Raw genomic sequence first — 12,748 nt, 5'->3', positions numbered from 1 at the left:
CCACAATAAAACCAAGCCACTCCATCTGAGGCTCCCCCCAGCCCTCAGTCCCTGTGGTTGCCCACAAAGACTTTCCAGCCAGGCCACCCAGACCCAGGGTGCTGATGCCGCTCAATTCCCTATGCTTCTGTCCCCTAAGAAAAAAAATCAGGCTCGTAATGAACGTCAATTACCAGCTTTGTAAAATCAATACAAATGACACCCCCCCCCAATACACCAAGATCCGGAAAACCCCAGCTCTGCTCTGGGCATAATCAAGGATTAACGGTGTTGCTGTCACTGTACATCTAATAAACTCCTCAAGGGGAGTCCATAGTACCCTCATTAATTGTCTGTTTTTGCTTTCTCACAGAGAAATGTTTGGAGCACAGAAATAAAAACAGGGTACCCTAAAATTACCAAGCAGAAAAACTGGCAAGTGAGGACTCCTGGAGAGCTCTCCTAGGCTGGCCCCTTCCATTTGAAGATCGGTGTTTCAGAGATGGAAAGCAAGTTGCCTAAGGTTACACAGCAATTTCCCTCCCTGAGACTGTAAAATCCCGTGTTTTCAGGGACACACACAATATCTTAGCTCTTCGAAGTTAAGTTGATTCTCAGTGGAGATGGAAATCAGGATCAGGACTCAGACTGGGTGTCAAAGGCTTGGCCTTCAACATCAGGCCTTCAGAGATCTACCTCCCCCACCCCCACCACCCCACCCCCCGGGCCAGCTGCCCCCCAGCCCTGCCTTTTTCTATTCTTCTATCCTTTTTCCATTGTACTTTCAACCAGTTGGGAGCTATTCCATTGTCATCTTCTGCAGGTTGTTCTCCCAGATTGCTGCAGTCTAGGCCTTTATCATCACCTCCTTCCACTTATTTTTTCTCCTCCCAGCAGGATGGCATTTCAGAGTCGGGTGTGGCCAACCCTTATCTTCCCAGGAAAGGTACTGCCACTGTTAGGGTGGCAGTACCCACCAGTAGTACTGAGCCTGCATCTGGAGTCAGCAGGACATGGCCACAAACAATTAATGATATCCACCATGGGTATAGGAAGGGTATGATTGGTATCTGATATACCTGAGTTGTACTGGGCCCCAGAGGGCCTGTGGCTGCCTTTGTACTCCCCCAGAATTCCCCAGGGGACTGGAAGCCACTGATGAAATACCTCCACAGAAGCTGTTCATACCATCATGGGTGGATTTGAACCTGGATCTGTCTGTTTCCACAGCCCAGACTTAGACCTCCTCCCCATGCCTCCCTGGCAGATGCCCCTCTGAGTCCTGCTTGTAACTTGCAGTGAGTCCTGGCCCTTTAGGGCCTTGGTTTCCCCATCTGTAAAACTAGGTGCTGGTTTCTCCCAAGGCCCCTTGAGCTGCCTCATAGGAATTGCTTTGTATGGCTCCCAAGGGCAGGTGGAGACAAAGGGACATTTAATCAGATGTTAAATAGGTAAAAGACAAAGGTAGACTGGGAAAGAAGGGAGACACTCATTAGCACATTGTTCTCTACAAGGCCCCAAGAGAGCTACAGTTGTGCACATTCTCACGGGTGATCAATCTGGGAAGAGGCAACTCCAGCTCTGCCCGCCCCAACTATCAGAGACAGACCTAGGATACACTAGGGGAAATTGAGGCCCAGAGATCACCAGTCCAAGATCACCAGGCCAGGTTCTGGGATCTTCATCTGACATCTGACACTTGGGACTTAGAATCTTAATTTAAAAATGTCCCCAAGGACCAAGGCTGAAATTGAACCTTGGTCTGGTTTTATTTGGAATATTATCTCCAATCAACACCAAAACAAAGTGATTTGAAGCCCCTACCAGTGTGTCACTGGTATTTAAACATTCAGGTGCCCAATTCAGGAGCCCAAAGTGCTAAAATGATGTGAGTCCCTTAAAAATACTGCTGCATTGGTCACACTGCACAGAAACACACACGCACGCACGCACGCACGCACGCACGCACGCACGCGCACACACACACATACGCACACACACACACACACACACACACACACACACACACACACACACACACACACACACACACACACAGAGGAATGGCAGGGATCTGGGATGGAGATGCTCAATGGATGGGGAAACTGAGGAGGAAGAGGATGTATAGACAGAAAAACTGCACATGACTGACAGAGAGTCCTGAGAAAACAGAGGCATTTGCCTGGGACCAACCCACATAACCTGGGATCAACTCACCCTCCCCGAGCCAAGAAGGGGATCTGATGGCCCCATGGTGGCAGGCATGCCACAGAAAAGTAGGGACTATCTGTCCCTGGCAAAAAGGCCTTGGAGACGTGCCAGAACTGGTCTGACCTGTCAGGGCTCCTGTGTGCAGCTCACAGCGCCCTCCCTGGCAGGAGTCCCACTCTGCTGCCTGCCTGGTGTTAGAGAAATGCCTTAATGACCACGAAATTGGCCCTGCATGGTCCGCCTCTTAACCTGGCTGGCCCGCCTGTGACACAAGCCAGCCTGACCTCTAGGCCGACCTCTCTCCTAGATCCTTCCTCACTCTAGAGGCAGCCCCTCTCACAGCACCCTGGGAAGTCAGGGGCAAAGGCTACAGTCCCAACTTCATCGCAGTCCTCACTGCATGGGGTATAAGAGAAAGAGGAAAGCCATGGTGGCATGGGGTGAATGGTGACATCCAAATGGTACAGGTGTTTTGGGAGGTGCCAAAGCAGGTCCCCAGGGGCTGCTGAACACACTTACCCCGGGACTTCATTCCAATGAAGCGATTCTCCACGATGTCAATGCGCCCCACTCCGTGCTTGCCCCTGGGAAGGAACAGGTCACTTGGACTCAGGTGCTACCACAAGGCTTGGGGACAGGGGCCACCCACTGAGCAAGTGGCTTTGGCTTGTCTAAAAAGCTACTTATGGGCATACCAGCTCTGTCAAAAACTCTAAAACTCAACTTAGAGAATACCCGAGCCAGGGAAACAGGCCCAAGAAAACAAGTGGGTGAACTAAGGCCCTGAAAAAAAAAAGGGGGACTATCTGGGTCACACTGGGTGCCACCTGCTTTACCTGTTACCTCTGAACTAGGACTTGCCTGGCCCTAACCATCACTAAGATTGTCTTTCTTTGTGTCCTAATGGCTGCTTCAGCCTAAGGCCTGGAGCCCCAGCTGGGCAGACCATAGGAGGTAGTGGGCGCCTCAGAGCTTTTATCTTCATGGGTTGTGGGCTTAAATAGACTACCAGGATTCTCCTGCCAAACCAACACGATCCAGGAGACTCTCTGTCTACAGGGCCAAAATAGCCAGACCTCCAGGTTGTGAACCTCAGCTGTGACCATTAGTCACACTGACCCAAGCCAGTGCTTGTCGGAGGTGGCAGTCCTGGGAGACTAGACAGTCTGTGGACACTCACGCAACTTCGTTCAGGTACATGAAGAGCTCCAAGGATGTGCGATGGGTAGTGCCATCTTTGATGTTGGTCACCTTTACAGGGACCCCTGGGGAAGAAAGAGAGAGCATTGGGCCTCCAGACTGGGGCTCAGCAGAGCAGCCTGTGCCCACCACCCCACCCTCTCCCTCCACCCACATCGCCTTAAATGGATGTGACAGATATGGAGTCCCAATGACTCCTTCAAAGCCCTATGCTGGGGGGAGAGAAGGGGCGAGAAAGCCCCCCAGAATGAAAGGGAAAATGCAATAAAACGCTCGCCCCCTCCCTCCCATTCTCTCTGCCCCTTTAGCATTTAGGGGCTGTGAAATTGGAACCAGGCCCTGAACTAATTGAATTTCACGCTTCGCCATTGTCTTACCAGTGAGCACCTTCTGTCCCCACCAGCTACCCGGGGGCCGCCTGGCCGAGGTGCAGCCAAACCCTGAGAGTGCGCACAGGCGTGTGTGCACACGCGTGCACACACACATGCTTCTAAGCAATGCTCTGCCACACTTGCCAGGTGGGCAGAGACCTCTCAGCCCCAACCTTGCATCCCAGACCCTCGGAAAGCCACCTGATGGATGAGCTGGGGTGGTGCCCACTCCAGGAGACACCCATGAATTCTGAAATGTGTTGTCTGGGGTGGCAGGAGGGAGACAGCCGAGGCTCAGCCAGGGAAGGGCCATGTCGAGGGGGGTGGTGGGGAGGGGGCAGTGGGTGGGTTTGGGGTTGACTTTGAATAGCAAGGGGCACTTTCTCGAGCGGTGTGAAATGGGTAATAAATGTATTAGGGGGCTAACAAGAGAGCCGTAACAGTGACAAAGAAAAGCTGTTCAAAGTTGGCGGCTAATCCCCCACCCATCTGCCTGGCTCATTACCATGTAGCGAGCCATCGGGTGCCAATCAGGGCTCAATAGCGGCTTTGGAGTCTTTATTAGCCAGGCGCCGTTTGGAGGGGCTCTGCTCAGAGCGCTGACAGCCTCACCATTCTTAACCCCCATTTCCAGGGGTTTTATAACTTGGTTGTAAATTGCTATTAAATGTAAGTCTGCCCAATAATGAACCTTAAGCCCCCTTGCCACCCCCTACCCCTCGCCTCCCTCTTTCTCTCCATCCCTGGCCCTATTATCACCCAGCGCTGGGGCCTTGGATGGGGCCTGCCTTAGAGGAGAGGTTGACATTGTTGGTGCTGCCGCCAGAGAAAGCCTCTTAGCTTTTAAAATAGTTAATAATTAGATTAAAACTTCAAATAAATTAACTAGAGAGTGAATGAGGACTAGGAGAGGGAGGGCGCCTCCCTCTTTTTCTTGGATAGCCATCTCTTCTTCAGCTCCGCCTGGGGCTGCCCTGCTGCTCCAGGATGGGCTGTTGGAGGCTTGTGCCTGGGACCCTCTGCATCTCCTGCTTACCTCCCACCCTTCATGCTCCCAGATCCCAGGGGTTGGAGGGCCCTGTGAGAGAAGCCTGCAGTGTAGTGTGGCAATCCTACCATCTGCTCAGAGCAAAGCTCCAGGGAGGCTCCTTGCTCCCAACACAGAAGGCATTAGAGGGAGCCAACGCTTCCACTGTGTTTAGGATCCAACCAAGGTCTCTTTGGTCCCTGGGTAGTTTGAGATTCAAGTGACATTGTTGAATAGTCACAGAGAAGGTACCTATGGAAAGGTCAGCCAGCTCCCTGGGAGGGGCTGGAGGGAGTAGCTGGCCCATTAGGGTACCACACCTTTGCTCTACACGCCCTCCATCTATACATTCTGCTGGGAACCTGCAAAGAGCCTTACCATAGCCTGTTTTACAGGCATGTACAACTCAGCCTCAGAAAGGTGAAGTTCCAGAATCCTATCAGTCAGGCTGATCTCCAGCCTCCCCCATCACCCTGTCCCCCAATTCTGAGGTACCCTGGAGAGAGTCTGAGCATCAGAGACCATCTCTTGTTTGTGCTCCAGCCTGGGGACCACTTTTCAGATGGCTGGCTTCCCTACCTGAATTGTGTTGCCTCCTGCCTCCCTAGCTCCTGATAGGTACCATCTCCTCCAGGAAGCCTTTCTAGAAGTGTCTTTTCCTTGTATCCCTATACCCTCTCTCAGTTGGGCTCTGTTCCAATCACCAGGCATGTCCATGCTCAATTCCTTCCTCCAGGGCAAGAGAGGGGAACCAGAGGGGCAGTGACAGCTAAGCTGGGATGAGCAAGCTTTATGAGCCTCAGTGGAGTCTACAGGGTCCCCGAGGCCAGCTCTGTGGCTGACTTGCTACTACTAAGCAGTCTGGTAGCAGCACCTGCCTGGATGCCTTCTCTATAGACCTCCGTCCACACTAGAAAAATGGCAGGTACTTCCACCCCCAGTCTATACATGGGGAAACTGAGGCTCAAGGACATAGAGAGTGACTTGCCCAAAGCCAGCTACTTTGGGACAGAGGTTCTCTGACAAGATCTGATGTCAGTGCACTGGACAACACTGGGGAACCCTCCTCCCAAGCTCAGAGGCTCATAATATTGGGAACTTCAAAGCCCCTGCCTGTGCTCTAGCTTCCAGGAATGCAGGGAGTTAGAGGGCCTGGGTTCCAGGCAGGTAGAGAAAGCACCCCTTCATTCTTGATGGGTGGGCACATACCTTTTTTGAATTCTATCTCAAGGACATCTGGGCTGTTGGGTGCTTTGGCAGGGTCCTGGGTCTTTGTGTAGAGACCTGGAGGGGCTTGGTTCTAAAAGAGAGAGGGAGGAAGTTGGGATATCAAGAGCCATACCAAGCACACACATCTGCTCACCACTTCCTGCAGGCACCTGTACCTCCTTGTCCTTGTCCTGGACTGCTGGCTTCGGGCACTTCCCCACCAGCCAGTGGGTCCAGTGGACTCCCAGCTCCCAGCCAGCCCCGCCTGCCAGGGGCCTGAGAAACAAAGGGCTCAAGAAATCAGACAATTTTTCCCCTCAACTTGATCTCATCTTTTTCTTTGACGCCCCCACAGCTGGAGGCAGAATAGCAGGAGAGAAGCAAGTCAGGCAGGAAAGAGCGGGACTTCACAGGACTGCAGCACACAGGCTTCCTGGGAGCCTCATGCACGCTCACTCTCTCGCTCGCGTCAGCGCCTGGAATTGGGGTTTATTCTGCACTGACCGCAAAGCTAATGACTGCGCGTGACCCCAGCAGGTGCTTTAGCGGGCCAAGCCGTCCCTGGGGTCCCCGAGGTTAATACTCACGGGGAGAAAAGAGAAGAACAAAGCAAAAACCATTTGAAAACACATCAACCTTTATGTATATTTTTTCTTGGGTGCGTTAGAAAATGGGCCCCTCTTCCTTAGGAGGAGGCGGAGGGGCTGCTTGCTGCCCAGGACTTCCTTGAAATTCTCTCTCGCCTCTAGAGGCTCCAGCTCCCCTGCAACCTAAGCCTGAAGCCTGGACACTTGCCACCGTGAGGCCTGGAGCCTGACTGCTCAAGTTCGTCCCCAGGGCATCCTGTGCCCAGCTGTTCTGTCCACCTGCTGATGTCTGGGAATCACAGCCATCAGCTTTTCCTTTCACAACCTTGAGCTCATTCACACACCACTGCTCATTTTGGAGTTCTGAGCAGCCTTGCCTGGCAGGGCAAATGCTGTCCCATCTATGGGGGAAGAAACGGAGTTTGCAGGGAGCACTGTCAAGTTTTGCACAAACCATACTCTACACAACCACAAACAGTCCAGGCTACCTAGCATATGGGAGGGGAAATCACAAGGCCCTCAACAACTATGGTGAACTTTGCTTTGTTGTTTGGTAGATAGGGTCTTATGTCCCAGGTTGGCCTTGAACCTCTGATCTTCCTGCCCCCCAAACTCCCAAGTACTGTGATTACCACTACACTCAACAGTGGTAGACTTCAGGATGGTTGCAGATGTCAGGCTGTGGTGTCTTCAGAAGACGGTTGTGATTCTTTGAACCTCAGTTTCCATATAGGGAAAGGATGCATGTCCTTGACTGTCTTCAAGTTCAAATGTAACACATGAAGTGTTGAGCAAGGGCTGCTGGATACTAAGTCACTCACTCTGAAGGTGGGACTTCAGCTTGGAGACAGACACTGTGCCTCCCTCCAGAAAGAGTTCACAGAACGACACCGTGGGACATCTATAGTGGATCCCTTAGCCATCAGCTCTGTGCTGATTGATCAATGGCCTTATTTTCCCTGGGCTGTCCTGTATTTAACATCCCAAGTGTCATACTTCAAGAATCCTTGGTGCTACATAGTGGTAAGTTTTATCTTTCCTACTCTACTTCTGAGCTCCAAGGGACCCTGGGCTGGCAGCCACAGCCTCCTAAAGTGCTATTTGTGTGTTTGGACACAGGATGGCCTTAAAGGCAGATCCAGGGAGGTGTGAAGGGTCCACCCTACCTCCCCCCCTGCCCCCTGCAGCAAGAGTCCTCCAGAAATCAGAGGGAAAAGTAAGGCCCAGAGAAGTGGCTGGTCCAAATCACACCTTAGGGCTCTTCAGCATCTCATGCTGCTTCCCAGCTGCTATGGCAACCTGGGCTGAGAAACAGTTTGATGCCTGTGGTTGAGTGTCACACCATTCATCATGGAGCAGAGAAATGCCATGTTCACAGACACACTCTGGGCAGTGCAAAGACCACGAATCCTTGGGCATAAAAAGGCTTGAAGCTCAGCTCAGAGGTTGGGGGGCTGAGGGTGACCAGCGCAGCAGTCACTTTCCCACATGTCCCACAAGCCAGAGCTCCAGGCCCTGGCCTAACTCAAACCCCTAAACCTTTCCACCCACCCCTGTCTGTAGTGACTGCAGCCACTTCAGTTTTGAACCTGTTCTTTCTCTGGCCACACAATCTAGCCGTAGAGGACAGATGCCTTGGGAAAGACAGGAGACAGGAAGGTCCTTGGGACAGGACAAGTTCACACACTCTACTGCAGCAGTCAGGGTAGGGGTGGGCAGCTGACAGCCCCATTCCATCAAATAACTAAATAGAAATAAACTGATGTTTACTTTGCATTCTGAGCTCATGGGGTGCCTGCCTTCTTTTTAAGTCTCCCTCCTAAAAGCCCAGTTCAAATGACAAATAGTTCATTGCTGAGTATCTGGTGCCATTTATCCACCCCAGCAGGAGGGCTCACTTCCAATGTCATCTGGGTCAGGTGGGGGGAAGACAGGAGAGACAGAAAGGAGAGGGGGATTGGGGGGGGTGAAAAGAAAGCATGAAACAGGGCCTGCAAAGGAGGGATTGCAGCAAATGGCCCATGAACTAACCCATGATGTAGAGGCATGATGGATGTGGGGGTGGCTTATTCACCCATCAGATATGGCGGCCGGCGGCTGAATGAACTCTTTCACTGTGGGCCGTATGAAGTTAAAGCAAGTAAATTTCTATCTTTCTTCGTATTAGCTGCCTCATTGCCCTTCAATCAGCCCTGGCAGAGGCAGAAAATGGCTCAGCCATCTGCCTCAAACCCTCCCTTCCGCAGACGCAGATCTCGGGTCTTTTTTTGGGGAGGGGAAGGGGCCCCTTGAAGCCCTCAGTGCTCCTCCCTGAGGGTGGGGGACAGCTGGGGGGGGATGCTGCATGGAGCAGGGGGACACAGAAGCAAAAGCATCTGGGTGCTGTAGGATAGGGGAAAGCCTCCATGGCCAAGACAACACAGAGGACAATATCAGTCCCCTGGCCAGAGTGGAGGGAGTCTCTCAGCAGCCATGCTATCGCCTCCGCCCTCTACTCAGCCCAGCCTGTTCCTACTGTTTGATGAGGGAAGAGTGGCTGGAGACTGTGCGGCAGTGAGAAGCAGAGATTTGGGGTTCTGATGCAGGGTACTTGTCCCTGGGACCTGACGGTGACAGTACCTTTGATGGGGCCATAGTGACATGGTAATCACATTAAATCTCAGACTCCAAGCTGCTTAGGTAGCTTCAGCTGGGCTTCCCCAGTTCTGAGGTGGCCAATTCAGGGGCTCTGCTTCTTTATGAGATTAGGTTGATCACAGGCTGCTGACAGAAGGCTGGGAGTTTTTTTGTTTTTTTTTTTTTTTCCAGTGTACCTGGGCCCACAGGAGCTAGTCTGGAAGTACCTAGAAGCACTTGCTCAGTGGTTCAGTTCTGGGCCCCCCTTGGTGTGACTGACTGGCTAATGAGCAGTGGTTGGCCTGAGTGTCATGGGGTCAGCAGAGCATGAACTGGAAAAACCTGTGGCCAGCAGGCAGCAGCCCCATGGGCCCATCAGTCCCCAGGGTTGGGTGGGTGGGGGCAAGGGCACCAGCTTTCCCTAGTGACAAGTGTGGGCTCAGCCATTCATTGCCTCTGCACTCGTACCCAGCCTGGCCTGCTCTCACTGTTTGACGAGGGGAGCGCTGAGCAGAACTAGGACACTTAGTCTTAACTGTGGCCTGAAGAGAGGGCAGGACCCTCATGCCCCTGCCTCAGACCTTGTCCCATGCTATGCTAAGCACTTTCTATTTCTACTTTGTGCAAGAGGATTGGAGGCTCGGACAGGATGGGTGCCTGAGGGAAGGTGTGGGGAGGGCAAGGGCACTGAGGGTCCCAGTTCGGGTCTTGATCAGATGAGTCGCTGCTCTGGACCTTGGTTTCCCCACCCATAAAACAAGACTGTGCATAGTCAGAATCCAAGGAAATCAAAGCAGGAAAGTGCCAGAGCTAGGGCTGGGCTCATACACTTTAGGTGGGCCATCACAGCCTGGTGCTGCCAGGGTAGGGAGCACAGGGACGGGGCAGGGGAGTGCAGACCTGGGCATGGGGGTACCCTGGGACCTTGGCGTGGGGCTCCTGACCCAAAACGCCAGACCAATTCTCCTCCAGCCAGCCTTCAGGTCCCTCAGGCCCAGCTGCCCAAATTCTCCAATGTCTTCCAAGCAGACTAACCCCGCAAAGCAGCCACCCAGGGTGTGGGGCCGGGCCAGGAACTGGAGTCATTCCCTTGTGGACAAAGAGATTTTTTTCCTTTTCCCATGATAGGTTTCACCCTGCCTCCCTCACTTCCCACAGCATGTAGGAGAAAACAATAAGCGCTCCCCCCCCCCCGCCCGGGACAGAAACCTTACATTTGAAATGGGGCTGCAGGCCACCCTGGTCAACCCAGGAGGACAAGCCAGGATGGGTGTGAACAGAGACCCAGACAAATGGCTTATTGGGTTCAAGCCCTCACACCCCAATCCGAGCAGAGGCCCAGTGCCTGCCCATAGCTGTTGGGCACAAGCTGTGCCCTCCCACAAGTGCCTCATCTGCTTAATCACTTCTTTATTGTCTTTCAGTCACACTTTCTCTGAAAGGGGTCCTTCCACTATTCATCTCTATAGCAATTAGGAGAAGAAGACCAGGGGAGTGGGATGTGGGGGGCCACAGGGGCAGGAACGGGACTCAGCACAGCATGGAGAGGACAGGCAGAGTGTCCTCTCCCATGGGGAGAGTTTGGGAGATTGGCATGCACAGCTATGCTGGCCCCTCATGAAATTTCCAATTAGGCCTCACAGGCGTCAGATAGCAAGAGCATCGAGGACTACTACCACAGGCAGCCAGCTCCCAGGCAAAGAGGCTTACCTTGGGGTTTTCCAGGATTCCAGCCTCGTAGCTGTAGGGGAGAGGTGAGTTGAGAATACATAGTACACAAACACAGCTACCATTACCCACAAGTCCAGGATGCCTTTTCTCTCCACCAAAGCATACGCTGCCAACCCTACCCAGAACATTCTGAGCCACCTCAGGCTGCAAGGAAGGACTGGGGTTTTCCCCACTCAGTCTTGTGGGTGCAGCCCTGGGAATGCTACACATAGGGGCCTCTGCCTTCAATACTCATTCTCTTTCCATCCTTGAGGTTTTAACCTTAGAGACCACTTCCCAATACCCCAGGAAACCAGGCCTGCCAGCTAAGTATAGGGCTTAGCTGCACAGAGTGGAAGAGAACATGGTGAAGTCAACCCCGGGAACAGAGGAGTTGTGCTTTCTCACTCTCTCCAATTTATTTGTATATTATGTGTATGAGTGTTTGCCGGCATGAATGTATGTGCACCACATGTGTGCAGTGCCCATGGATGCCAGAGAGGGCACTGGATTCCCTGGAGTTACAGCTGGGTGTGAGCCACCATGTGGGTGCTGGGAACCAAACCCAGGTCCTCTGCACTCTTAACCATTGGGCCATCTCCTCAGAACCAGCAGGGGCTGGACTTACCTGATGTGCATAAGGTTCTCATCCATACTCCAGGGGCTCTTGGGTGTAACAGGGATGGGGATTCCATGTTGCTGCAGATGAAGACAAAAAGGTCATGGTGAGGCTCCTGGAAGAGCACATGAAGGTCACACTCCACAGCCTGGGATCCCTCGAGGTGCCAGTTAGCACTCAAATCTTGTCCCTCTCCCCTCCCCAGGCTACCTATCGAGGCAGGGAGGGCCTTAACTACTTGAGTGCCCTCATTAATCAGAAGACAGCAGAAGGGAGGCTGACCTTGGAGTTCTTTCCAGAAGATATCATGAGCCCACACTCCCAGGACCCCTAGAGGCACTTAGTGGCAGGTACTGGCTCAGCATTTCTTGACATCTGCTCCTGATACCCACCATATCCTAAAATCTGGGGGCAATAATAGCCTAAGTATCTACCATGCAACCTCAAGTGGACCACAGAGGCATCCATCCTGAACTGGCTTCATGTGGACATCATGAAAGGAGGAAGACCTAGAGGAGCCTCCCTTGCAAGGCATCCCCTGGGAGCCATCCCTCCAAGCCATGCAATCTCTCTGCAGACCCTAAAAGTAGAGCCACACAGCCTCCACCTCCATTAGTTGTGACTTGATGCTATTTGATTTCCAAATGGTCCTCACCATTGCTGAAGGAGATCTACCCAGACCCCAGGCTAGGCAGTGACTGGCCATCCTTGAAAGTCTACTTTGCTCAGTTTCTAGGGGAAAGAGGAGGTGACTGTCCTAATCACCATGTGCACAGACACTTGACTATGACCCCACCTGCGCTCTGAACTTCAGCTCAGGAATCGCTACACCTTTTAGCTCTAGTGGGCATGGAGTTCAGGATAGATGTCCAGGTCAATGGCCCCTGAAGCTTATGAGGCCAGACAGGCCCCTCAGCCCCGTGGTCACAGTGGAAATAGCTTCCACTGGCAGCATTCAGGGACTGTCTCTCTGAGACTAGGTTTGCCCATCCAGCTCATAGGCATAAGATTCTTAGAGCCCTCTGCCAGGTGTGGGCTGTGGCCAGTCCTCCATTATAGTCCTAAGCTTCAAGTGATGCTAAAAGAGAGGAAGCCCCTTGGGTTGCTCCTTTAGCTAAATTTAAAAAAGAAAAGCATTGCAGGGTTGCTCATGGGGGAATCCCAGCACTTGGGTGGCTGAAGCAGGAAGATGGGTTCGAATCTGATGGCAGCCCAGCCT

The 12,748-nt window shown here is 52.7% G+C and overlaps 1 protein-coding gene across 1 annotated transcript in view; it reads right to left on the bottom strand.

The window, feature by feature from the left end:
- Ass1 (argininosuccinate synthase 1) overlaps positions 1-12,748 on the bottom strand; it is a 40,383-nt gene that overhangs the window by 14,948 nt on the left and 12,687 nt on the right. Inside the window, exons 6-10 of the mRNA XM_035447126.1 lie at positions 11,539-11,609; positions 10,911-10,941; positions 5,998-6,088; positions 3,371-3,455; positions 2,710-2,774 (exon numbers count right to left, since the gene is read on the bottom strand). Coding sequence (XP_035303017.1) covers positions 2,710-2,774; positions 3,371-3,455; positions 5,998-6,088; positions 10,911-10,941; positions 11,539-11,609 — 343 coding nt within the window. The remainder of the gene's footprint in view (positions 1-2,709; positions 2,775-3,370; positions 3,456-5,997; positions 6,089-10,910; positions 10,942-11,538; positions 11,610-12,748) is intronic.

The sequence above is a fragment of the Cricetulus griseus genome, chromosome 6, assembly GCF_003668045.3.
Source record: "Cricetulus griseus strain 17A/GY chromosome 6, alternate assembly CriGri-PICRH-1.0, whole genome shotgun sequence".
Lineage (NCBI taxonomy): Eukaryota > Metazoa > Chordata > Mammalia > Rodentia > Cricetidae > Cricetulus > Cricetulus griseus.
Note: the sequence above shows the minus strand (reverse complement) of the source record. Positions and strands in the feature narration are given on the sequence as shown.